Source organism: Chinchilla lanigera, unplaced genomic scaffold (assembly GCF_000276665.1).
Source record: "Chinchilla lanigera isolate Chin_1 unplaced genomic scaffold, ChiLan1.0 scaffold00096, whole genome shotgun sequence".
Taxonomy (NCBI): Eukaryota; Metazoa; Chordata; class Mammalia; order Rodentia; family Chinchillidae; genus Chinchilla; species Chinchilla lanigera.
In genome coordinates, this window is record NW_004955497.1 from 7,387,214 (window position 1) to 7,411,827 (window position 24,614).

At 42.2% G+C, this 24,614-nt stretch overlaps 1 protein-coding gene across 1 annotated transcript in view; it reads right to left on the reverse strand.

Annotated features, from left to right (window-relative positions):
* The window catches only part of Flt3 (fms-related tyrosine kinase 3), a gene marked incomplete at its 5' end in the record, with an annotated part of 83,683 nt that overhangs the window by 29,681 nt on the left and 29,388 nt on the right, over positions 1 to 24,614 (reverse strand). The window contains 6 exon segments of the mRNA XM_013505445.1: positions 9,831 to 9,999; positions 11,199 to 11,352; positions 11,448 to 11,587; positions 12,131 to 12,258; positions 14,738 to 14,867; positions 21,696 to 21,811. Of these exon segments, the coding sequence (XP_013360899.1) occupies positions 9,831 to 9,999; positions 11,199 to 11,352; positions 11,448 to 11,587; positions 12,131 to 12,258; positions 14,738 to 14,867; positions 21,696 to 21,811 (837 nt within the window).

Genomic DNA, 24,614 nt, shown 5'->3' on the forward strand with positions numbered 1-24,614 from the left:
CAGTCCATTTATAAAGTGAGAAGGTTCATTTTTGGCTCACGGTTTTGGAGGCTCCCATCTGCAATTGGTCGGCCCTGCTGCTTTGAGGCCTGTGGCAAGGCAGCTGGAGTGCACACTATAGCAAAATCACTCACCCAAGTGCCAGGGAACAGAAAACAGGAGGAGGGAGGGGCAGGGGTCCCACTACCTCCCTCAAGGGCACATCCTCAAGGGCACATCCCCAAGGGCACTAAGCTCCACCTCTTAAAGTTTCCATCACTTCCCAGTGACACCACTCCAGGGAACAAACCTTCACAAGAGGGACATTTGAGAGACATGTAAGATCGAAGCTGTTCTCTCTCCTATCCTCAGAAGAAGCAGAGTCCAAACGGGTGAACAAACCTACGTGAGTGTGGAGTGATTAAAGCGTTAAACTGAAAGCATGCAGATGATCAAAAGAGATAGAGGTCAGTGCAGATGCAGAAAGCTCAGCCAGGGTCACAGAAGGGGCGGGGCTTGAGCTGTATCCCCTGGAAGAACTGGTTTAGAGAGGGTAAAAGAAAAGAGGTACAAGGAGGAGGCAATACCACCAAAAAGGCAAGCGACAGGAATGCACAGGGCACAGTGCGAGGAATGGGGGTGCCCCTTAGGGCTAAACAGGTAGAGTGTAGCCAGTTGATCATGAATCCTAAAAAACAAGCCTAACTAGTTAGACCTGATGAGGAAAACAGAAAGAAGATACTCTGAATCCCTGAGCAAAATTAAATATCATGAACAGTGTTTTCTTTTATGTACTTTTTTGCAGTGCTGGCGCTGGAACGCAGGGCCTCATGCACACTAGTCCAGTGCTCTACCACTGAGTTACACCTCCAGCCCCATGAACAGGAATTAAGATTGGCCTGATGGCAGTATGAAAAGTTTATTGGAGGCATGTCTGGAGCTAGTACTAACAATCCAGGAGCACAATCATTCAACAGTCAATAGTAGGTCTTATTTTGTGGGAAGAATCAAGGGTACAAGTCTTTGCAAAAATGAGTTTCTGTTCTCATAGAATATATAGTTTGGCAGTGAAAGCAGGTAAGTAAAGAGAGAGTCACAGTGGTGTGTGGAAAGTTGGGAAGTCTTATGAAAAGAGAAGTAAAAGTTCAGCTTTGGGGTTTCAGAGCATGACAGATGAGTGTCACCTAAGGTAGTGAAAACAGGAAAGAAGAGAGCAAACCTAAGAGACACCAGGCAAAAAAGAAAAAAAAAAATTGAAGGTGCTAGACTGGATACAGAAAAAGAAGGCAGTGGTGAGGTCTCAGTTGATCTCTAAGATTCAAAACACACAACTGGGTATTTGCAGCTTTTGAGCACAGGTTGATCTCACGTCAGTGTTCTCTGTGTGACCTCAGCTCCTAGTGAAACATCGATTCTAGGAATGAGAAACTTCATTTCTCTGACCTATCAAGTGTTTCCAACAGTTAAAAGCTGAGCGTTTAATACATTTCTAAAAAAATATGCTTTGTTAACAAGAAGACTGAATCAGTAAAAAGGGGCGTTTCCCATCCTAACCCCTGACTGACCTCTGGACAACCAGGAGGAAACTGTTGGTGAACTGGAGGTGGGAGAAAGACTGGGGGGAGGCCAGACAGACAGCCAGGGAGGGCAAGAGTATGTCTAGCTCTGGAAGGCAGCATGTCAGCGGCCTAAGAAAAGACAGGAGCTTCTGGAAGGGACGATGTCAGTTTTGGGGCACTGGCCAAAGACTATGAAGCGGAAGAAGAGAAGAGGTTAAAAAAGAGAAAGCAAAAGTGCAAGTAAGGACCAAAAATGTGTACTAGCTATTGTGAAGTAGGAAGACAATGTTCAAACGGGGAGGGGCCTCGGGGGGTGGGGTGAGGAAGGAAGGGAAGAGAAAAAAGAGAAAAGAAGGAAAAATGGAAGCAAAGCTTTTGTAGGAGGCTGGGGATTTAGCTCAGCGGCACAGCGCCTGTCTGGCAAGTGCAAGGTTGTGAGTTCAATTCCTGGTACCGGGGAAAAAACAAACAAACAAACAAAAAAGCTTTTGTAAATAAGGAGGGGAAGAGGGGTTGAAGGGAGGGGAGGGGAACGGAAAAAAAAGCAAGATATACCATGTACAGGTACAAATTCCCTACGACGAATGTGATCATTACATATATCTAAAACGTACCAATAAACTTCATTAATTTTAAAAAGGAAAAAAAAAATAAGACTGCTCACTTTAAAAAAGAGAGAGGGATAGCAAGAAAGGAAGAGAAATAAAAAGGGAAGGAGGGAGAGCGGGACACCAGCAGCATGGCTACCTGGGGACCATGCCAAAAGCTCTAGTCAGTTTGGGGGGCAAAGTAATGACCAATTCTACCATTGTATGTACAAAAGGAAAAGGTTTCGTAGACTTTCCTCGGTCTTTTGTGCTGGCTTTAGGGAGTGTGGTTTGCACAAAGTCAGCATCTGAAGCAGCTTGACTCCTCTGAACAATTACCAGGTAGGAAACCGGTCTCATAGTCAGAGCACAAACCTGAACCCCCGGGGCTATTTTAAATTGCCTCTCCTTGCCTTTCCAACAGTTAATTCTTGCAGCGACATTTATGTGGCCGGAACAATGGGGATTCCAAGGGGACCAACCTGCTTAGCTGACTGGGAGATTCGAAAAATTCTCTTTCCTCGAGGGTTTTTCTTAAAATCTGACATAGATGGGACAGCAGGAAATTTGAGTTCATGGTGAAATAGTATCTTAAAGACTAGGGAGATGTATTCACATTATAACTGTGAAAAGGATTTTCTCCTCTGTCACCACAGTGCTGGCCATTTTTATTTTCCATATAACGCCCAGAAAAAAGGGCCAGCTTGGTCCAGGGACCCAGGAGTAATTGTACTATTGGGTAAAGAATGCTTTCTTTAAAGGGCAAGGGTCTGTCTCAGTCAAATCAGAAGGCGGAGCATCGTAAGGCATGTATCGGAGAAGACAGGAGCCGAAGCCGTGGAAGGCGGGGAGGAAGAGCTGACAGACGGAAAGTGGCTTCCCACAGCATGGGAAGACGCAGACAGCCAGAGCCCAGCTCCCGCGGCCGCCGCGGTGCAGGCTGATCTGCCCAAGCTTCTGTTAAGAGTTGGATAAAAATGGGCGGGGCGCTGGTGATTTACAGTTTCTCTGTACAATACCAGGTTCACTTTATTTCAGGGCTCGGACAAGCCTGAAGGTTTACAAAATTCAGGAGCAAAACATGGCACATGCTGGTTATGTTTTTATTTTTCAATAACCAAAGAGTTGGGGGCTGGGGATTTAGCTCAGTGGCATAGCGCCTGCCTGGCAAGCGCAAGGTCGAGAGTTCGATTCCCAGTACTGGAGAAAAATCAAACTAACCAAAGAGTGAATGTGTGTGGGGGGGTTGCTTTGGCGGTATGGGAGCTGGAACCCAGGGCCTTGTGTGTGCTGGGCTAGGGCTCCAACACTGGTCCAGCCAGTGTATTTTTGTTCTCTTACACCCTGGGTTCGAGAACCTCACAATTTGAAAGGAGCTGGTGTCAAGCAGCGCCAGGGAGAAGCAGCGGAATCCACAGGCATCGGAGCTAACTGTTTCTGCTGCACACACAGCTCTGCCGCCTGGTGCTAGGAATGTGGGCAAATTCCTCCACCTCTCTGGCCTCAGACTCCTTGTCTGGAAGATGAAGGTAAGGATAGTGCCCACCTCATCTAATTGCTGGAGAAGACACTTTCGAAATAAAAACAGCAATGCTGTGTAGATTGTTTATAACAATATCTAGCAAACAGCAAACAAAACACGTGTTGGGCTGTCACTGCTATGATCCTTATTAAGTCCAGTGATCATTTTGAATAAAAAGGAAATTTAGGTGCTGGGGATGTAGCTCAGTGGTAGAAAGCACTTGCCTAGCATGCACCACAGAGGGCGAGTGAGAAGGATGGAGGGAAGGGAAGGAAAAGAAAAGAAGGGAAGGGAAGAGAGGGGAAGGAGGAAATGGGAGGGGAGGGAAGGGAAGAGGAAGAGGAGAGAAGTACAGCCATTTTCATTTATACAGTGGAATATTACTCAGCTATAAAGAAAGGTAAGCTCAAGGCTTTTATAGGTGAAGGGATGCAACTAGAGACCATTCTCATAAGTGAAATAAATCAGACCCACATGTGTAAACATCGTGTTGTCTCCCTAGTGTAAGAACCTGAAGGAGTAAATAAAACCCAAAAGGTACAATAGATATTGTGAAAAGGAAAGAAACTGCTCAAAAGGAAAGAACAACTGGGATGAGGGAAAGGAGAAAGGAAAGGAAGAAGGGAAAAATATATATACACTCACAAGATAGATAACTGTATTACTGATTTCTGTTGGTTTATTGAAAGGAATAGTTCATGCTTAATTTTTTCTCTTAATTTTTTGGGACCCATTTTGCATGCTTATTTTTATTCTCTTTAAAATAAAAAAGTAAATAAAAAAAGAAGAGGGGAGGAGAGAAGGGAAGGAGAAAGGGGGAGGGAGGGAAGGAAAGATGAAAAGATGGAGAAGGAAAGAAAGGAGAAAAAAGAGAAAGCAAGAGTGTTAACCTGGGGCATATAGTAAATATGAAAATCACATGAAAATAAAAAGAAAACTGCCGGGGGAAAAACCAAAGCCCACCCGCAGCAAGAGGAGTTGATTAAAACAAAAACTTCTGAAAAATCAAATACTATGCCGTCACTAAAATAGTAGTGTAAATATAACACAGCTATTAAAAGATACGTAGAGAACATGTTAGCTGAAAAATCAGAGTCCCAATATCACAATTTCATGGTTGTGCAAAGGTCTCTGTCTTACACGTGTCCCGCAGTGGTTGCACAGGAAGAGAAGGTTAACTTCAGACACGGACTTACAGGTGGCATTTCTATTTTTAAGACGATTTCAGAAAGCACGAGTGAGCGAAGAAGGGTACTGCCTTTGCTCTGAGAGACTGGGAAGGTAAGTCAGCCTCAGTTGCCACAGTTCATAGAATAGGATTAAATGAGAGAATTCCCAGGAAGGATGCACACATTGTCTTGCACATGCTAACAGCTCCAACTGTCTCAGCTTCAGTAAGCGGCTTTACCGCAGTGATGGCGAACCTCTTAGAGACCAAGCACTCAAACTGCAACCCAGGACCCACTTATTTATCCCAAAGTGCCAAGTCTGCAATTCAACCTGAATACTGAGGTTTTAGTTTAGAAAAAACAACTCAGCATTAGTATCCTTTGTCGTACAAGGAAAACTCAGTAGCAGAGCTTTCACTGATACAAACAGCTGACGCTGCGACTCCTCTCCAAGCACGTGCGTGACCCTGTGTGCACTGGTACCAACGCACGGCTGCTGGGGCGGTGCTGGGGCGACTTGGCTCACGTGCTGACAGAGAGGCCTGCGCATGCGTGCTGCTGCCCGAGTGCCATGGGTTTGCCACCGTCGTTTATAGGATGTGCTTGGTGACTTACAAGAGGCGGGTCTTGGGAAAAAGGAGCCAGGACCGCAGTCAGAAGCAGGAGAATGGGACCGGACTGGGTTGGGAGCTCACCGTATCTCACAAGAATCAAACGTCTTTTCCCTCCTTCCTTGTTTGCCCAGGCTCTTCTTTAGAAAACAGGAAAAAGTACCACCAGAGGCTTTAAAAGCTTCTGCAACCTTGGTTGTGTTTCACAGACTGTTTTTTTTTTTTTTTTTTCTTTTTTACCTGCTCCTGTTCTGGACAGGCCTAGCTCCCCACCGGAACCCACACAACCCCCCGTTACTGCTCACACAGGAAACGTTCGATAGGGTCTGTTAGGGGCAGAACTGAGATTCACAGAATGGTAAAACTAATTACTTCAGGGAAAAGGAAAATGCAAGACTCGACCAAAGCTAAGGTGACTCCTTCAGAAGAAATTCCTGAATAATTACAACCTTCTAATAAATTTCAATTTTTTTACCATGAAACTGAGAAAAACTAAAATAGATTAGGTGTTTATTATTAAGCCAATGGAGTAGAAATTATGCAAACCCAGGGGTAAAATATCCTGGGAGCTTTTATCTGGGCCAGGAGATCAGCACGGCATTGCGGGGGCTGCGGTACAATTTTGTAAGATGCAAGCACAGAAAAGCAAGGCCTAAAAAACAGGCTTCAGTGTGACATTTGAGGAAGTAAATTAGAGAAATGAAGCTGGGAAGGTGCGGAAGCTGAGCTGCCTCTGGCACACAGGCCACGACCACACCAAAGCTGTCACAGGAGGGGTGTTATGACAGGGCCTTTCAGTTACAGGTTAGAAAAACAATCCCATCACGTTGTCACTGAAAAGCTCTTGCAACATGCTTAAAATATCGTACTCCGTCATCCGAATGCAGATCATTTAAACTGCTGGATGTAGGTGGCGGACAAGGATGTGCCCCTTACTATTCCTGTGGCTTCCTGGTAAATTTTACACTTGTTATATCCAAAATAATTTTTTGTTTGTTTGTCACTGTGCTGAGGATCATACCCAGGGCTCCATTCACAGCAGGCCAGCACTGTACCACTGAACTGCATCCCCAGCCTGAGAACTTCTAAATAGATGCCGAGGGCTGGGTGTTGAGTAACCTGTGTGACCCTTGCAGGGCAGAGGGTGCCACTGCCTTACCTTTGGCCCAGATTGTGTACTCTGAGCAGCTTCCTGGGTGGTGATAGCTTTGCTCATGTACTAGGCACACATCTACAGAACGAGGCATTGCGTAGAGACAGAGACATGACAGAGCACCCATCTTCATGGAGATGATAAATTCAGAGGGAGCTTCAACGTGCACAGAAGTCACCATGCTACCCGATAACTAGGAGCCAGGGAGGGACAGCGCACCACAGGAGTGAGGGTCTGCTCTGACTCAACGCTTTCATCTGGCTACCTCTGTAGAAAAGCAGCCAGGCGTGCAGCTTGTGGCCATGGAGTAAAACCAAATTAGCTAGCCTGCTAAATTTGCCACGACCCATATATCAGAGACAAGGTCCCCTCATCAGTACTTCTGTAAAACCTCCAAAGGTTACACAAGATGTCACCAGGACAGCAGCAACCTGTGTAACTGGGGAGGAAGACAGACATTGCCTTATCACTGTTGTAGCCACTTATAGCTTCAAACCCAACAAGAAGATATGAAAGTGACATGGTTCAACTACACTGAGTTGGTCCTTTAGCTCCTTGAATCAAGTTCACAAGGAAGTCCCACAATACTAGAAGTTTCTCTAGCATTCTGGTCGATAATGTGTTGGCAGACAATCCAAAGAAGAGAGGGAACAGGAGTATACCGATGTTCTGAACACAAGCCATGGGAAGTCAGTTTAGGGTGGAATAGGGCTGACTCCTTGATCCGCGCCTTTTAGAAGTTTGGGGATGCTGAGCAAGGGCGGATGATGATGGGCTGGGGCCCTCTCTAAGGCAGTGGTTCTGAATCAAGGGCAAATTTTCCTACCAGGGGGTATCTGGCAATACTTGCAGATATTTTTGGTCAACACAACTGGGAGAACGGAGATGTGCTATTGTCATCCAGTGGGTGGAGGCCAGGCAAGCTGGTAGTACTTACACTGCACAGGACAGTCCTCCAAAACAAAGAACTATCCAACTCCAAATGCCAGTGTGCTGCCGGGAGAGACTCTGAGTTAGGTGGGATATGTATTAGTCAGCTCACAGATCAAAGGCTGCAGTCTGAATGATCTTGAAAATGAACCCTTTGAACATAAAGGGGTTTGAGCAAAAGAAGGTGGATGGTTTCTTACCAGCCTTGCATTGCAACTCTTTTTAAAAATCCACACAGTTGGGCGTGGTGCTGCATGCTTGTAATCCCAGCACTAGGGAGGCTGAGGCAGGAAGATCATTGTGAGTTTGAGACCAGCCTGGGCTACAAAGTGAGCTCAAGGCCAGCCTGAACTGCATAGCAAGACCCTGTCTCAAAAAGACTAAAAAAATTAAAAATTAAAAATTAAAAATCCATACAGGGCTGGGGATGGAGCTCAGTGACAGAGCACTTGCCTGGCATGTCCAAGGCCCTGGGTTCTATCTCCAGAAACACACACACACACATATACACACATGCACACACATGCATGTGCACGCACGCATACACACACACACACACACACACACACATAAATCCAAGCAAGGGCAAGTTACAAATCATTTTTGGGAGTAAAGAAAGAGCACAGTAATCAAGGAGAATCAAAGTGAAAAGGATTTCCTACAAAATATGTGAGCCCACAGCCACCATCTTGAAATTTCCAGCTAACTAGGTAAAGAAAGTAAAAAGAAGTAGGTGAAATTAAGTTTAGGAATTGAGTTCACTTAATAAAATATATCCCCAAATGACATAATTTTGACATATAATCAATGTGAAATTTATTAACATTTTACATCTTTTTTTCACACTAAATCTTCAAAATGTAGTATATATTTTACAGTTGGCAACACATCTTTATTTGGACGAGCCACATTTCAAGTGTCCAGTAGCTACATATGCCTGTGTCTACTGTATTAGGCAGCACAGGTCTAAATCTGGGATAAAAATCACCAAAGTGTCTCCTTGAAAATGAAGCATCCCTGGGGATATATGTCAGTGGCACAAGCACCTGCCTGGCAAGCACAAGGTCCTGAGTTCAATTCTGGTACAAAAAAAAAAAAAGAAAATAAATGAAGTATTATGCCTGTAGTCCCAGATATTCGGGAGGCTGAGGCAGGAGGATCACTTGAGCCCAACAGTTTAAGGCTAGTCTGGGCAACATAGTGAGATGCTGTATCAACAAAAAGGGGTTGAGAAGGAAAAAAGAAAAGCAGGAAGGAAGGAGGGAAAGAAGGAAAGGAGACAGGAAGGGAGGGAGAGAGGGAGGGAAAGAATAAAAAAGAAAATAGAATATGAGAAATTTGTCCTAATTCTGATTCAGTAAGTCTGGAATAAAAGCCAGAAATACATATTTTTAAACATTTGCCCAGATGATTCTTATGTAGTATGATTCCTTGTGCTGCAAAACGTTGATTTATTCCAGACCCTTGACTTGCTTGAGAATGGTATGTGCCTCCGAGTCCTGCAGAGTCCAGCCCGAAACCATCTCTGGCAGGATTCATTTTAAGAGATAAGCAGAGGGTCATACCTCAAAAGATGCATGAAAAGAGCTGGTTTTTGCTTTTAAAGAGAAAATGGAGAATTCCTCCCATAGGAGAATCCTGAGAGGGGCTAAGGATTTAGCTCAGCGGCACAGCGCCTGCCTGGTAAGCACAAGATCATGAGTTCGATTCCCAGTACCAGGAAAAAAAAAAAATAATTACTTAATTAATTAATTAAAAAAAAAGAGAGAATTCTGAGTACAGTTGTTCAAGTCCGCAAATTTTCTTCACCACTTCTGTTTGGCCTATTTCTGCACTTATTTTGTTTTTGAATGTTTAAATCAATACACCTATAGGTAGTGTATTCCTGTTTTTGAGGAGTTTTACTTCCTCAATCACCTGCCAGCGTGCTCAGGAAGAGAACACTCTCAAACAGGAAGTAACAATATTGTGACTGATAAAACGCCACACACGCATGCTCCAACTGATAGGATTCTGTTTTTCAAGTAGTAGGCTCTATTCTCTGAAGCACTATAAGACTGCTACTGGATCCTCACTTTGTGCTGTTTGTTTTCTTGTTTTGAATTTCAAAAAATATTCCATTAATTTGTGGGCCCGGAGTGTAGCTCAGTAGTACAGTATAAGCTCTGGATTCAATTCTCAACACTGAAGAAAAAAAAGCTACCTATCTACGTAAAAGCAAAACAAGTGAATCCACTTCCCTAAGTACAAAGTGTCCTTGAGGACAACAAGGAAGGACTGTGCTCAGAACATCAGATCTCAGGACTCTTTGTGGTCTCACCTGTATCCATCTTCAAGGCTACTTTGTTCGCAAGGAAATGATTTTCGAGAGAAGGTCCACGTACATCGGATTTGTGGGTACGCCTTAAACTTGACAGAAAAACAAAACTCTTCGTACTGGTCAATTGCATAATCTTCACTTGAATTGGTAGCGTTTATAAATCCCTTTTCTGTAAAAATGCATTTATCAGTTAAATAATTGGAAATGTATTGAGATGATACTTTTTTTATATATATATATATCAGTTCAGCACAAGAAAGCTCAGATATGGGCATGCTGTGGGTTAGGTTTGATAGTCAAGGAAGAAATGAAGGAAGCTTCCCCAGTTCTGACCCTGAGCTCATAATCCTAGGGGTCATGAGATTCTTCCTTCCTTCCTTCCTTCCTTTCTTTCTTTCTTTCTTTCTTTCTTTCTTTCTTTCTTTCTTTCTTTCTTTCTCTCTCTCTCTTTCCTTCCTTCCTTTCCCTTCCCCTCCCCTTTCCTCCTTCCCTCCCTTCCTTCCTTCCTCCTCCCCTCCCCTCCTCTCTCCCTCCCTTCCCCTCCTTCCCTCCCTCCCTCCCTTGCTCCCTTCATACTGAGGATTAAACCCTGGGCTGTTGCTAAATTGCCAAATTGCTTAAGACTGGGATGAAAACAATTGACCTTCTTCCCATACAAATACACGAATAAACCTACAGATGTCACAGGCAACTTCAAGAGACTGAAGGGCTGCCGGACTGCTGGTCCAACACACACACACTGAGAACAGAGTTTGGGAGATCTTGCTCCCAGCAAGCATAACTTTACATAGTAACAGGTCCTACATAAAATACTCTCAAAGCACAAATACACACACACACACAAAAACAATCTGGCTAGCAACACTCACAAGGTTGCTTTATGGAGTATTTCTTTACTAGTTTGCTAAGAGCATCCTGGCATTTCTTAGTATGTTTATCATGGTTAAAGGCTGTACCTCAATCTGAGATTACTTAAGAGTGGTCATTTTCAAAGCCTACATAGCCGCCTAAGTCTCTATTCATCTCAGTGCTTGCACAGTTCTCTAAGTCACGGCTCACTGCATTGGCTTAGGTTCTTAGGACAAGCATTTATTAAGCAGGGTCTGAGACTAAGACAGAAGAATACAAACAGACGGTCCCATTACAATGTAGTATTTACAAAGACAGTGGCATTCACATGTGCGTAGTTTAATCAGAAAAGGAAGGGGATGGGTAGCTCATCTTTACAAAGCTATTCTAACACAATTGCTTTTTCAGCTTTTTGATGGTAGCAGTCTATTGAAATCAGAATCCGTATCACCTACCGCACATTCTACACTAAAAGCAACCAGAAATATGAATAAAGATCGCATGAGTAGCCTGCATTACCTAGGATGGTAACCAAAGCGGACTGACTGGGATGCTTTGAAGAGGAACAAGTGTAATATCCAGTGTCGTTTCTTCCCACTGATGATACAAAAGCAAACAGAATCCGTATCATAGTTCTGTTTGTTGAATAGGTACTCATTTCAAAGTAGCTGCCCTAGGTGTTAATAAAACAGAGTTTGCATTTAATGTTTTAACCTGAACTCTTAGCTCATTGCCCTGAGTTTTCAGAAGATAAACTTGTCGTGTTACCTCTTCCAGGGCTTTGTTTTCTAATTCCCACGTGAGTCCAAATCCGTGGTTCACATGAACAGCTTTGCACCTTATCCATAAGGGCTCCCCCACTTTCAAGTATAATTGGGGCAGTGTGGTTTGAGGAGTTTGATTTAGATCTGGAAGATGAAAACAGCCCAAATAAACAAAAAAAAAAAAAGTGATTTTGTCCTCATCACAAAATATATCCTAAACATGGTAAAGAGCAAAGGTTTTATTAGCTGATGTTATTAACCATGTTAATAAATTAATCTTGGACAGGAGATATAGCTCAGTGGCACAAGCACCTGCTTGGCAAGCTCAAGGTCCTGAGTTCGATTCCCAATACCAAAAAAAAAGATAATAAATTAATCTTTTAGAGATTGACCACTTTCTGATGAGAAATCCACACACACAGAATATATATGATGCTACATTGAAAACAATACAACGGGGGCTAGGTGTAGCTCAGTGGTAGAGTATATACTTAGCATGCACAAGACCCTGGATTCCATCCCCAGCACTAAAATGAAATAAAATAAAATAAAATAAAATAAAATGTATAAAGGAAAGGCAGAATCTCTCAAGTTGAATTATTACCTAAGCAGTTGCTGTTAGTCCCCAATAGTTTCTAAGGAACAGTCAGTCACTGACAATACAAGGACATGATACCCCAGTCTTACCTATAGTGAAAAGCTTGGTACATTCTCTGCCCAGTTCATTTCTTGCACAGCACCTGATATCTGTTCCAAACAATTCATGAAGTACCTTTTCTTCCTTTTTAACAACTGCTGGATTTTCTTCTTTACAGCTGCAATCAGAAAATAAATAAGTGCCCTTTGACTAACCATGCTTTATAATTACAGCTATGACTGGGGAGGAAGCTCAGAGGCAGAGCACATGCCTAGAATGCCCAAGGCTCTGGGGTTGGATCCCCAACACTGAAAACAAAACAGAACAGAACAGAACAAATACATGGTCAAGAGGAGAACAAACTTGCAGCTTTGAGAGCCTATTTTAAATCACCAAAGAAAACAAAAGGTCAAAAGGTGAACAAATCCAAACCTATGGTGTCAGCCCCGGGGTTCAAAGGGAACTAACTACACACTCATTATTTCAACTCATTTTTACTTATTATATTTAACCTTTATACTCATGGGAATACAATAATGTAACTGTCCTTTGTTGGGGAGTTCTCCTTTGGTTATTTTTTAAAGACAGGGAAGAAAGAAGGCACTGAAAAGAAAAAAGACAAACAGTGAAAAGAAAAGGCAAGATGGGGTTTTAACACAGCTGGACAAGGTCAGCATCTTCATCTTCAGAGCACAGAAGATCAGGGAGCGGGGGAAAAGCTGATGATGCCAAAGGCACTAGAATTCCCCAAGCAAACAGAGGAAGAGAGCCTCTTCCTCCCAAAGCATCTCAGTGTTCAGTGGAGCAGCTCTCTCTCCCACCTCAGCTAAGCACGGACTTTGGTCCCTAATAAGAGCTTCCTACTCAGGACTCTTCCCAAAGCAGAACTTTGTTGAGTCACTCTTCTCTTTATCCCTTGAATCAAGTATGCTTCTCCTCACCCACGCCTCCTTCATTCAGTTGTTCCTTATCACAAGGCTGTAATAGTTGAGTTCATTTTGAAATGTTGGAAAATACAGAAAAAAACAAAGTAAAGACTTCTAAGTTATTCTTATCATCCTGAGATAGCTGTTACTCTGCTGATGTGTGTCTTTCCATCTTTTTCTCTTACATACAATGTATTTTATGTATAGCACAGGTGATCTTTTTTTCTCCATCTTTTAAAATTTAAGATTACAGTCATATACCAAATGTCATGGTGCACTTCTGTAATCCCAGCGCCTGCGAGGCTGAGGCAGAAGGATCACTGTTAGTTCGAGGCCAGCCTGGGCTACATAGTGAGTTCAAGGCCAGCCTGAACTGCATAATGAGACCCTGCTTCAAAAAAAAATGTAGTCATATAATTTGGGTTTTTTTCCTACTTTGTCTCATATTTTGTCTTATTTTAAACAAAAGTGGCTTAGTAGAATTTAACTTGTTAAAACTGCATGAATTCTTAATTTAGTGAGAGCTCAGCTATGCCACATACTGGAAACAAAACAAAGCCCTTATTCTGAATACACTATCTGCCAGGCCACCATGTGTTTCACATATAATCTGTGCATTAAATCGTTATAACAATCCTTTAAGGTGAGCACTTGTCACCTGTTGGGGACCCGGCTGTGTAAGGTTAAAGTGCTGACCACAGTGCTCTCGAGCTGTATTGGAAAAGTTCATATTCACAGTCCCTAAGAGAAGATAACAGCTGCAGCTGCCAGGAGCTGAATCTCACTCAAAGGATTTAAGGACAATAAACTGTCAACCTTAGAGATAAGATGGTTCTCCTAATTAGCTCGATTTACTGCCTAAGAAGTGTCTTTGTTCTATTTCTCAAGCCCTTGCTCATTTTTGTGGGTTTTTGTCTCAGATATGCCCTCCACTTCCTGTACCCCCTTAAAATTATTAGGGACCCAATAAATATGAGCTATCCGGAGAAGTCTTTGTCTTAGCTCCAAAAGAATTCTGACCGTATCACTTGTCTCTTTTATTTAAGCCTTTGCCCTACACTCATTTGGGGAGATTGGGAGCCTGGCCAAGCTCCCAGTAGTCACACACTCCCATTCTTCTGATAAGGCATAGAGTTTAAATAACTTTTCCAAGGCTATACTGCTGGTAAGCAGAACAGGTTTTAAAGCCAGGCTATCTGGCTTTAGAACATATATCCTTACACAAATATACTGAGCTGCTTGTCCAGAATAAACCAAATGACCATAAATTAAATATTTAGTCACAGAGAATTTCTTACTTATAAGGGAATTATACTTTAAAAATCAGTATTTTTCTTGTTTTCCCCAACAAAAGTGCTCTGGGAACCAACAATCTGGTAACTCAAAAGGACTTTTTTTTTGGTACCAGGAGTCGAACTCACAACCTCACGCTTACCAGGCAGATACTGGGCCACTCAGCTATATGCCTGGCACTCAAAAGGACTTTAATTCGTATAGTGTAACACCCAGGGAGGATCCTGTAGTTGATTTGAGGACATGTCAAATGCCCTCTTGCTTAAAAGAAAAACCCTTATCTTCTCCCCTGTGAGACCCACACTAGTCATTCTTTACATTTAGGAGCCAATGTTTTCTGTTGAAATGAAATAAATTAACATTTACATACAACATGATGCCAGCTGCATTAGAAACCAACAAAATAATAAGAGCAAAATAATAAAACCCAAGCCATACCTTTCACCTTGTGAATTGCAGAGCACCCACTCCACAGTTGGCTCTGGAACACTCTCAGATACACAGACCAGGGCATCCTCATTCTCCAGTTTTCTAAAATATGGTCTTCTTAGTGTGTAGAGCAGTGTATCTAAAGCATCATAAATTATTAACATTTAAATATTTTAAAAATAATTATCTTAGCAGTCTCCTCAAAGAAGAATTCTCTATCATTTTTTATCTTTTTTATTTATTTTTATTTTTTTGGTCTTTTTCAGACAGGGTCTTGCTATGCAGTTCAGGCTGGCCTTGACCTTACTTTGTAGCCCAGGCTGGTCTTGAACTTACAACAATCCTCCTGCCTCAGCCTCCCGAGTGCTGGGATTACAGGCATGCACCACCATGCCCGGCACTTCCATAATTTTTAAAAAGTTAATATTTTATACCACAGCTGTGTCTTCAGCTCCCCCCTCCCAGCCAATACATTAAATTCATGGTAAAGCTGGCTGCAGTATCAGCTTTACCATTTCTCTTCTTGGCCAATTTATTTGGGTGTTCCACAAACCCACAGAAAACTAAAATAAGTAGAGTGAAGCCACATGAAAATAGGAACACTGGATGTATGAGAAGAGGAAACTCACGATAATATATTGCTTAAAACCTTTGCTTAACATAGAAGTGAAACTCAATTTTCTTCCCATAATTTCATCTACAACTAGATAGAACTGAACCATGATGTAGAAGTACAGTAGGGTGAAGTTAGAAATGGAACAGAAGTTAGAGGTTTAGTGGATCCCCCCTGCCATAGACCAATACACACACAGAGACACACACACACACACACACACACACACACTCCCCATTCCCATATAGAGACACAGACTCACTCGCTCATATACACACACACACATTCCCCATTCTCCACTCCCAGATGTGCTTAAGATATACACTTTCTAGTCCTGCTTGGATTTTTCTAGGACTGGAAGTCATCCTATTCCAGAGTGGATCATTCCTTTTTTTTTTTTTTTACTCATTTTTTAAATGAACATTTTCCTACTCTTCATTCTACCTCATCTTTCTCCTTATAATAAACTTTCTTTAAAATTATTATGTATTCTTTGATATAATAATACATAATATATGCAAGTAGGTAGATAAAGAAACACATGAATTTTTTTCTTAGAAATACATGAATTTTGAAGCATAATAATAGTAATAATACCTATGGATCCACTATCCAATTTAATACCTGGAACACTAGTAAATATCTCTTAGTCTACTTTTGTGCTTCTCCCCACTTTTCAACCCTTGGTAAATTTTACTCTGAAGTGTCCCTGAATAATATATTGATTTCCTTGGTTCCTGGGCTTCAAGTGGGATATCAGTCAACATGCAGCTGCCACAGCTTCAGCTTTTCATCCACCCTTATGTTTTCAAGCTTAACCCATGGTTTTGCTTGCAGCCATATATTTCATTCATTTCTTACTGCTACACAGTACTCCACTGGTAAATATATCACAGTTCATTTGTTCATTCTCTCACAGTGGGCCTTTGAGTTCTTCCTAGTTTTTCATATTATCAGTGATGGTTCTATAAACATTCCAAACATTTCTATGAGACACATGTGTAAAAGTTCCTTTAATAAAATACCTATGGATGGGAATTCATTGATGTGGTATGAACATTTTCAGTTTTCTTTGTACCCAGTGACAAAGTGAATGAACTCATTTACAGTTACACACCAGAATGTGAGAATTCTTGTGCTCTATATACTTACCAAGACTTCTTAATGTTCAACCCACTAGTTTTTCTAGTGGGTAAAAAACGGCATCGGATTGTGATCTTACTTTTATTTCTCAGTTATTAATTTATTGGGGCTGGGTGTGGTGGTGCACACCTGTAATTCCAGCACTTGGAGGAATGCCAAGAGTTCGAGGCCAGCCTAGGCTATACAGTGAGCTCAAGGCCAGTCTGAACTACACAGTGAGATCTTGTCTCAACAAAACTTAAAAAAAAAAACCTAACAAAACAAAACAAAAATAAGCAAACCAATAATTGGGAACCCATTGAACCTATTGAACCCATTGAACCCATGCTTCCAATGTCCTGATTCCTACCTAAGTAAACCAAAACCCAACTCAGTGTAAGCAGCACAAGGAAACTTGAGCTTAGCCATCAGAAACTGCCAACCAGCTTCTAACTAGAGACTTTACCCCTCCAAGAAAAGCCCTACTGACCTCAAACTTTCCACTTTTAACCTATCAGATACTGTCTTTGTCTAGCTGCTGTAAACACTTTGTAAAAGTCTTCCCCTCAAACTCCCATGGTGGAACCTAATCACTTAGCACCTAGTGTTACAGGAGTCATAAATCACTGCTCACAGAAATGTTTAAAATTATGAGGTGGCGGCCAAGGAGAGAAAACAAAGAGACTGAGAAAAAGCAGCTGCTTTTGCTGCAGCACTAAGAGAAACAGATCCTAAGTCTGATTCGTGGGGCCCCAAGAAGAACTCTATGACTGCATTCATCTGCTACCACTGTTAAAAGCCAGGCCACCTTAAGAGGAACTGCCCTGGGAGGCCCCCTGGGCCATGCCCTGAATGCAAATGAGACCACTGGAGATCGGTCTGCCCTCTGAAGCGGAGGCCCCAGAGATCAGACTCATCCTACCAGGTAGTCTAACAGGAATGAAGGGGCCTGGGGCATACTCCGCCTTCTCCCTCTGGCCAGACCGTCATCTCCATGGAGGAGCCCTGGGTAATCATGACTATGGAGGAAAAAGAAAACAGCCTGTTGCTAAACACAGGTGCAAGTCTCTCAGTCCTTCTATTCAATCCTGGCCTTCCTTCCAGCCGTCATACCTCAGTGAAAGGAGTCACTGGTGAAGAGGTAATATGCTATTTTTCACAACCCTTAGGCTGTAACTACTTGTTAGATCTTTCTTGCATATCTTTGTCTTCCTGAGAAACCACTTTGAAGATACCACCATGTATTACAGCAGCCATTCGTATTTTCCTACTAATCTGTCCATAGCTCTGTAATGTTTGTATTGTTCCTATGCTATTTTGTAAATGGATGTATGTTTATTATTATGTGTTTCCTACAACAACCATTGAGAATAGTTAATGATTATTCAATTGGTCACTCATGTATGCTCTATTTATTTTCTTTAGAAGCCACTTTGAAGATACCAAAGTATAGTACAACAACTATTGATGATCTCCTCCCACTTTTGTCTGTAACTCACTATTATTTGTCTATTTGTTTTCCTGAGAAACTATCTTGTAGTTAACAATATGCAAAACAACAACCATTGATAATTTCCTACCACTTTGTCTGTAATGCAGTAAGCCCCCCCATTACTATGTTATCCTTCTTTTACTCTTTAAAATAAAAAAAATTTAAAAAAAGAAATGTTTAAAATTTTAGTGTATCTAAGTTTATCTTTTAACACGTTATAGACCATTTATGCTTTATGTTCTAGAAAGAAAATGACCACTCATGTTTTTGTTGCATTTTTACTGTTTTTCAAAAGTTTGTTTTGCTTCTTACTGATTTATAAAAACTTTTTAAATAGTATGACTATTAAGACTATTAATCCTGTGTGGATATCTTTCCCCCTTCTGTGGTGGTTTTTGTTTTTGTTTTTGTTTTTGTTTTTGTTTTTGTTTTTGTTTTTTTTGGTAGCACTGGGAATTGAACTCAGGGAATACTGAGCTATATCCCAAGACCTTTAAAAAATTCTTTTAAGAAAACTTTAAGACAAAATTCACTAAGTTTCCCAGACTGGCCTTGAATTTGTGATCCTCCTGCCTCAGCCTCCTAAACAGCTGGGATTACAGGAATGCACAACCCTGCCTGGCTGGGTTGTGCATCTATCTCCCTATAATTTTTAACTTTTGGTCCCAATTCTACTCTCTAAACAATTTTTTTTTAAAGTCTAGCTTAACTTCCATATAACAATCCTTTAAATATTTAAAATTAGAAACTGCGGTCAAGGAAGATAATTACTATCCAAGGTATTTTAGCTAGTTAGCCTAGGTTTTCTGATTCAAATCCCAAAAGAACTACCTCTATATTACACTAGAATCAGTCTTCACTCCGCAAAATATTTCCTTCTCTATGCTCAACTTTCCCAATTCCCTGAGCTGCTCCTAACTGAAGGAATTCCAAGTTCTTCACTATCTTGGCTACCCTATTTCGTCCCTTTTTATCTGAAAAAAAAACCTAACTTAAAATAATAACATAATTTCCTGAAGCAGACATTACATTTTCAAAAACATTGCCAAGGCTCAAATTTACTTTTGGTGACTCCTGAGCACATACTGACTTCTACACTGACTACTGCCAAGTCTCTTCCACCTGCTTTTGTTTTGTTTTGTCTTTTGGATCGGAAATGGAACTTGGGCCCTTGTGTTTGCTGGGCAGGAGCTGTACTGCTGAACTACGTCCTCGGCCCCTGCTTTTGTTTTTGTTTTTGTTTTGAACCTTACCTCATAGCATAATGTTTAAAAAGTTATAATTGACTTGAATGATTGTCATTATATTTTTGCACTGTAAATCTTATGTGAAAGAAAGATACCGTAAATATAACAGGCAGATGCCCATTTATCTTCTACAACTGTGCAGCCTTGCGGGGGTGGAGAGAAAGAAAAGATGAGGGGGAAGGGAAGGAGAAAGGGAAGGAAAGAAGAAAGGAAGGATGGAAGGAAGGAAGGAAGGAAGGAAGGAAGGAAGGGAGGAAGGAAGGAAGGAAGGAAGGGAGGGAATTCCCTGCCCTCTTGCAACCTGGAACACATATTTACGGAGCCACAAAGGAAGATGAGGAACTAGGGCCGGGTCAAGACCAAAGCCAAAGAACAAAAAAGCACAACTCTTGGACTTTTCACTCCTAGGGCTCTGGTCCTCCCAGTTTCAGAGTAACTGAAGGGCTTTGCGGGACAAATTTTGATGATACCTGATTTTGCCTTACAGGTGGATTTTGAAACCTAACACCCCCACCGCAGCCCCCAACAATGACCCTTTCGGGAATTTAAAATGTCCCTGTCAGGAGCTGTAAGGTCACACAGGCTCACACAAGGCCCAGGGCAGCGAGGTGCAGAAAATGTGGCCGCCAGCGGTGCTACATCTGTCACCCCACATCTCGGTGCAGGTGGGATCCGTGTGAGCCTCTGGGTCGATACATGCGGAGCATCCTCAGCAAGAGGTAGCGGCGGTCCTCCCCACCCAGCGCCCCTCGGGCTGCACATGCAGGTGCTGCACCCCACCTCTGTGCCACGGAGCAGAGAGCTGTTCTGCGGGCGCCCAGGGAAGCTAACCTTACTAACCCATAGCGTGCAGTGCACGCTGGGGCCCCCACACGCAGGAGCCTACGGAATGCAGCCAGCTTTCCCGTCAGGGAGACGCAGCCCTGCATGCAGTGTGCGCAGCCCTGAGCCTGTACTTAAGGTGATGAAGGGAGAAGTCACAAAGCGCACGGTGGGATGGCTCTGCTGGCTGCACAGCTGCTTCACATAACAACGAATGCACTCCTTAGGTGCTACAAATATGCACTACTAAAGTACATTTCAGGGGCTGGGGAGTTAGCTTAGCGGCAAAGTGCCTGCCGTGCAAGCGCAGGGTCGTGAGTTCGGTTCTTGCTACCGGCAGAAAAACAAACAAAGGAAAAAAAAATATATTTTAAAAGCCAGGCGTGGTAGCGCACGCCTGTAATACCAGCACTCAGGAGGCTGAGGCAGGAGGATTGTTGCAAGTTTGAGACCAGCCTGAGCTACAAAATGAGTTCAAGGCCAGCCTCAACTGCACAATGAGATGCTGTCTCAAAAAAAAGAAAAAAAGACATTTAAAAAAAACTTTTTAAAAGGGTTTGTCTGATGTCTGGTGGTTTATTGAAAGGAACAGTAAATGCTTAACATTTTTAATATTTTGACCAATTTTGCATGCTTATATCTGGTAATCTGAGCAACTGATTTGAGGACAACAATATGCAATAGGACAACCATTGGTGAATTCCTACCATCTTGTCTCTGTGTCGTCTCTAATTTTTTTAATGATTCTTTTTTTATTCTGTTTAATGGTTTGAACAATCTTCCATTCTTACATCTGGTAATCTGAGCATCTTCGTTGAAGATAACAATATGCAATGTAACAACCACTGCTAATTCCTATCTTTTTGTTTTGAAACCCTGTGTCATTTCTAATGTTCTTGCTTTGTTTTGTTTATGTCTGTGATGTTGGCATTTTGCTACTGTTCTTTTTTTTTTACTACTCTCTTTAAAATAAAAAATAATAATAAAAGCGTTTCTCTTGCTCCTTGCAGTTTGCATACGGTCTGGCATTTCCGTACACTGCACTGCCCAGTATACAGAAGGAATTAGATACGTGCGGCTTTTTAAATAAGGATACTAATGAAAAGTAAATAAAATTAAATTTTTGGCTTCTTAGTTACACTGGCCACATTTCAAGTGTTCAAGTAGCCGGGACTTTGGGCAGAGCAGACAAAGAACATTCTCACCACGTCAGAAAGTCCTGGCTCATGCTGAGACATTACAACCCCCGGAAGTTGTATTTTAATTCTCCTTTTACAGAGGAGGAAATTGAGGCCCAGATAGACTTAGTGACTACCCAAGGTACTAGCATCGCAACCAGAACCCAGAACTTCTAATTCCAAATATATCAAAATATTTCAAAATATTTCTCAGTTTTTCTCTGCCATTCATCTGTTACCGAAAAAAATGGCGCCCCTGAATACAATATGTTTTAGGCTTTTAAGGAACATTGACATTCTCAGGGTTCACTGGAACATGTCAAAGATTCTCAGTATGCAACAGGTTATGTGGACGGCTGAACCGAATTCAGTCAATTCAGCTACAAGTTGGGAGAAGCCTGAATGCTGTGTCCAAAGCCCTGGATCAAAATGGAACGGGTTCAAAACCTCGTCTGCAGAATAGTGGGAATACCTTGTAGCAAGTTGGACTTACTTCTTATACTCACTGTAAACAATATTGTGTAATTGGCAGCTTCACTCTGGATAAAAAGCAGGTATTCTCCAGCTTGGGTCTCTGTCATTTTCAAAATGACCATGGATACAACTCCTCTGTAAAACAGGAAAGAGAACTGGTCACTTTGGAAAATGTACGAAACTGAAAACATAAACTTTCATACTGAGTCAGAGGCGGGCTGGTGGCTCCCTACGACTGTGCCCTGCAGCCTGCTGTGTGGAGAATACAGCTTCGGCCGAGGCCCTACTCAACCTGAGCACTGTTAGTTTGACTCTGACTTTTTTTTTTTTTGGTGGTGCTGGGAATTGAATCCAGGGCCTTTGCACTGCGCTACATCCCCACTCCCTTTAATTGTTTAAATTATTTTTTATTATGTTGAAATAGAGTTTCACTAAATTGCTGAGTTGCCCAGGCTAGACTTGAACTTGTGATTCTCCTGCCTCAGCCTCCCACAGAGAGGATCACCACCTTCCCATGCCCAACTTTGATCTTGACTTTTAAGGAATCCCACCCTAGAAAGTGAATGAGCTCCATTCCTCCATCAGCTTAGGTCTCCCAAGCCCTTCGGAAGGAAGTCTGCCCTCCCCAAATGCACAGCCACGGCACACACGCATCGGCAGTGGCCTGTGCTTCTCGTTAATGACATTGCTCCTTCCACGATGAGCCCAGTCACCTGGCCAGAGGCGCCATTTCCCCTTTTGCAGAGTCAGATGATTGCTCAAGGGACGTACACTGGGATAAAGAATGTTCTTCTTCTGCTATTGCCCCCTCTCTCTTGATGAAAGAATTCAAGCCAGTCTAACACAAGGTATTTTCTTGTGAAGTCACAGTTACACTGACATACCACACAGATATAAAGAGAGGGATGTCTCAGTGTTAATACTTTTAAATTTTCAAATAACTGATTAAGAATTTGGCCAGGGCCATTCTCTTAAGAGAGATAATTGTAATATGGATTTGGTGATAGTGGCTATTTTTTTTTGTTGGTTTTTTTTTTTTTTTGAGATAGGGTCTTGCCATGTAGCCCAGGCTGGCCTCAAACTCATCATGATCCTCCTGCCTCAGCCTCCCTTGTGCTGGGATTACAGGTGTGCACCACCATGCCCAGCATACCCACTATCCTTAAGGCATAAAGTGCTCTCTAGCAGTTTGAGTGATGTTAAGTTTAAATTCACAATTTCTGACTTTTAAGCTCATACCCCTCAAAATGTGGTCTTGTTCTAACTGTTAGCATCAGCTAGGGGCTGTCAGAGGTGCAGAATCTCAGGTCCCACTCTGACCTATTTCGTCAGAATCCACATTTCAACCAGATCCCCAGCCAATCCAAATGCATGTTATAGTCAAGAAGTTCTGCCTTAGGGGCCTAGGCAGCATGGATCAAGAATCCTGTGCTTTCCTTCACATGGACTGTGAATTAGAATGACATATATTTGATTTACCGATGCAGAGATTTTAATGATGTACTTTGTTTGTTTGTCCTTCAGCGCTGGGGACTGATCCTAGGGTTTCCCATGTGTCAGCCAAGGTCTCCACCACTGAGCTACATCCCGGGCTCTGATTTAAACTCCTAAAAACTTAGGTATTTGATCTTTTTGCTTATGAACCAGAGTCCAGATACAAACTTCTATAATTCTCTACTGTTAAAAAGTCACTGAAAATGGTTTGGTACTAAGCTAACTAACCCACAGGACAGCTACGACTTTCACTAACAAACTAGGTTGTCTGTCCTAGAGAAATGAAGGCACCTTCTGTGAAGTGAAAAGAACCCTACTTTTGCTACTTTGTTCATTGGCCTCAATCTGGTGAGAACTGCTTTGGGCATAAAATTTTAGTAAGATTTATCTGGAACGTTCTTTCTTTTGTGTCTTTCTTTTCTTCCTTCTCTCTCTTTTTATTCTTTCTTTTGTTCTTTCTTTCTCCCAGTGCTGGGGATGGAACCCACAGCCCCATGCATGTTAAGCAAGTGCTCCATCACTGGGCTATGCCCCCAGCCCCAGAGTCAAAATTCTTAATAGAAAAGTATTTTGGTTTAATTCCAAGACAAAAATAAGCAAAAACCAGAAGTGGGTAATAGTCTCAAAAGAGGAAAGGAAAATGAATACGCTCCAACATTTAGACTTAAACTTCAGAATCACACCCACTGTCCTGAAAACTGCACATGAGTGTGTTTGGCCACAAAGAACAAATACAGATATACAGCTGGTACAAGTTAGTCGTAGAGATGTTCTCCACCGTTCTGGTCATGGGGCACGGGGCCCTTTTCAGGCCACTTGGATACCATTTACTGCATTATCCTGGAAAGGCAATGCTGACTCTATAGCTGTGAGGGACCAGAACACCAGAACATTCCCAAGAATTAAAAAGAAAAGCAGCCCTAGAATCATTAAGTAGACATTTAAATGGCCTGTGCCTCTTGCCCTAAGTAGCATCAGCAAGAGGAGGACGACAGCAGAGGGCAGCAATCAGCACAGGTTAACACAGAGCTTTGGTCATTGGCCACAAATTAAGGCTAAGATTATAGATAGGTAGACAGATAGATAGATGGATAGATAGGTCAATGTTCCCTAAGACAGATCAGTGTACATAGCATTGCAATTCTTATTACAGCATGGAACCATAGAGATAAAACCAAATATTCTCTCCCCAAGCATTGCTCAGAAAGAAGTTTCTTGTTACCTTAACTAGAATGAAATGGAAACTTTTTGTATTTAACATAATAGCCAATTTAAAAACAAGATTTTTAAAAAAATCTCAAGCATTCTTTTCATTGTTTTACATATTACAGCCATGCAACACTGCTCTTATTTTAGCTCTTTATTTCTCCGCTTCCCTCTCCCCTCCCTGCCCCTCCGCTCCCCTCTCCCCTCCCCTCTCCCCTCCCCATTCCCCTCCCCCTGA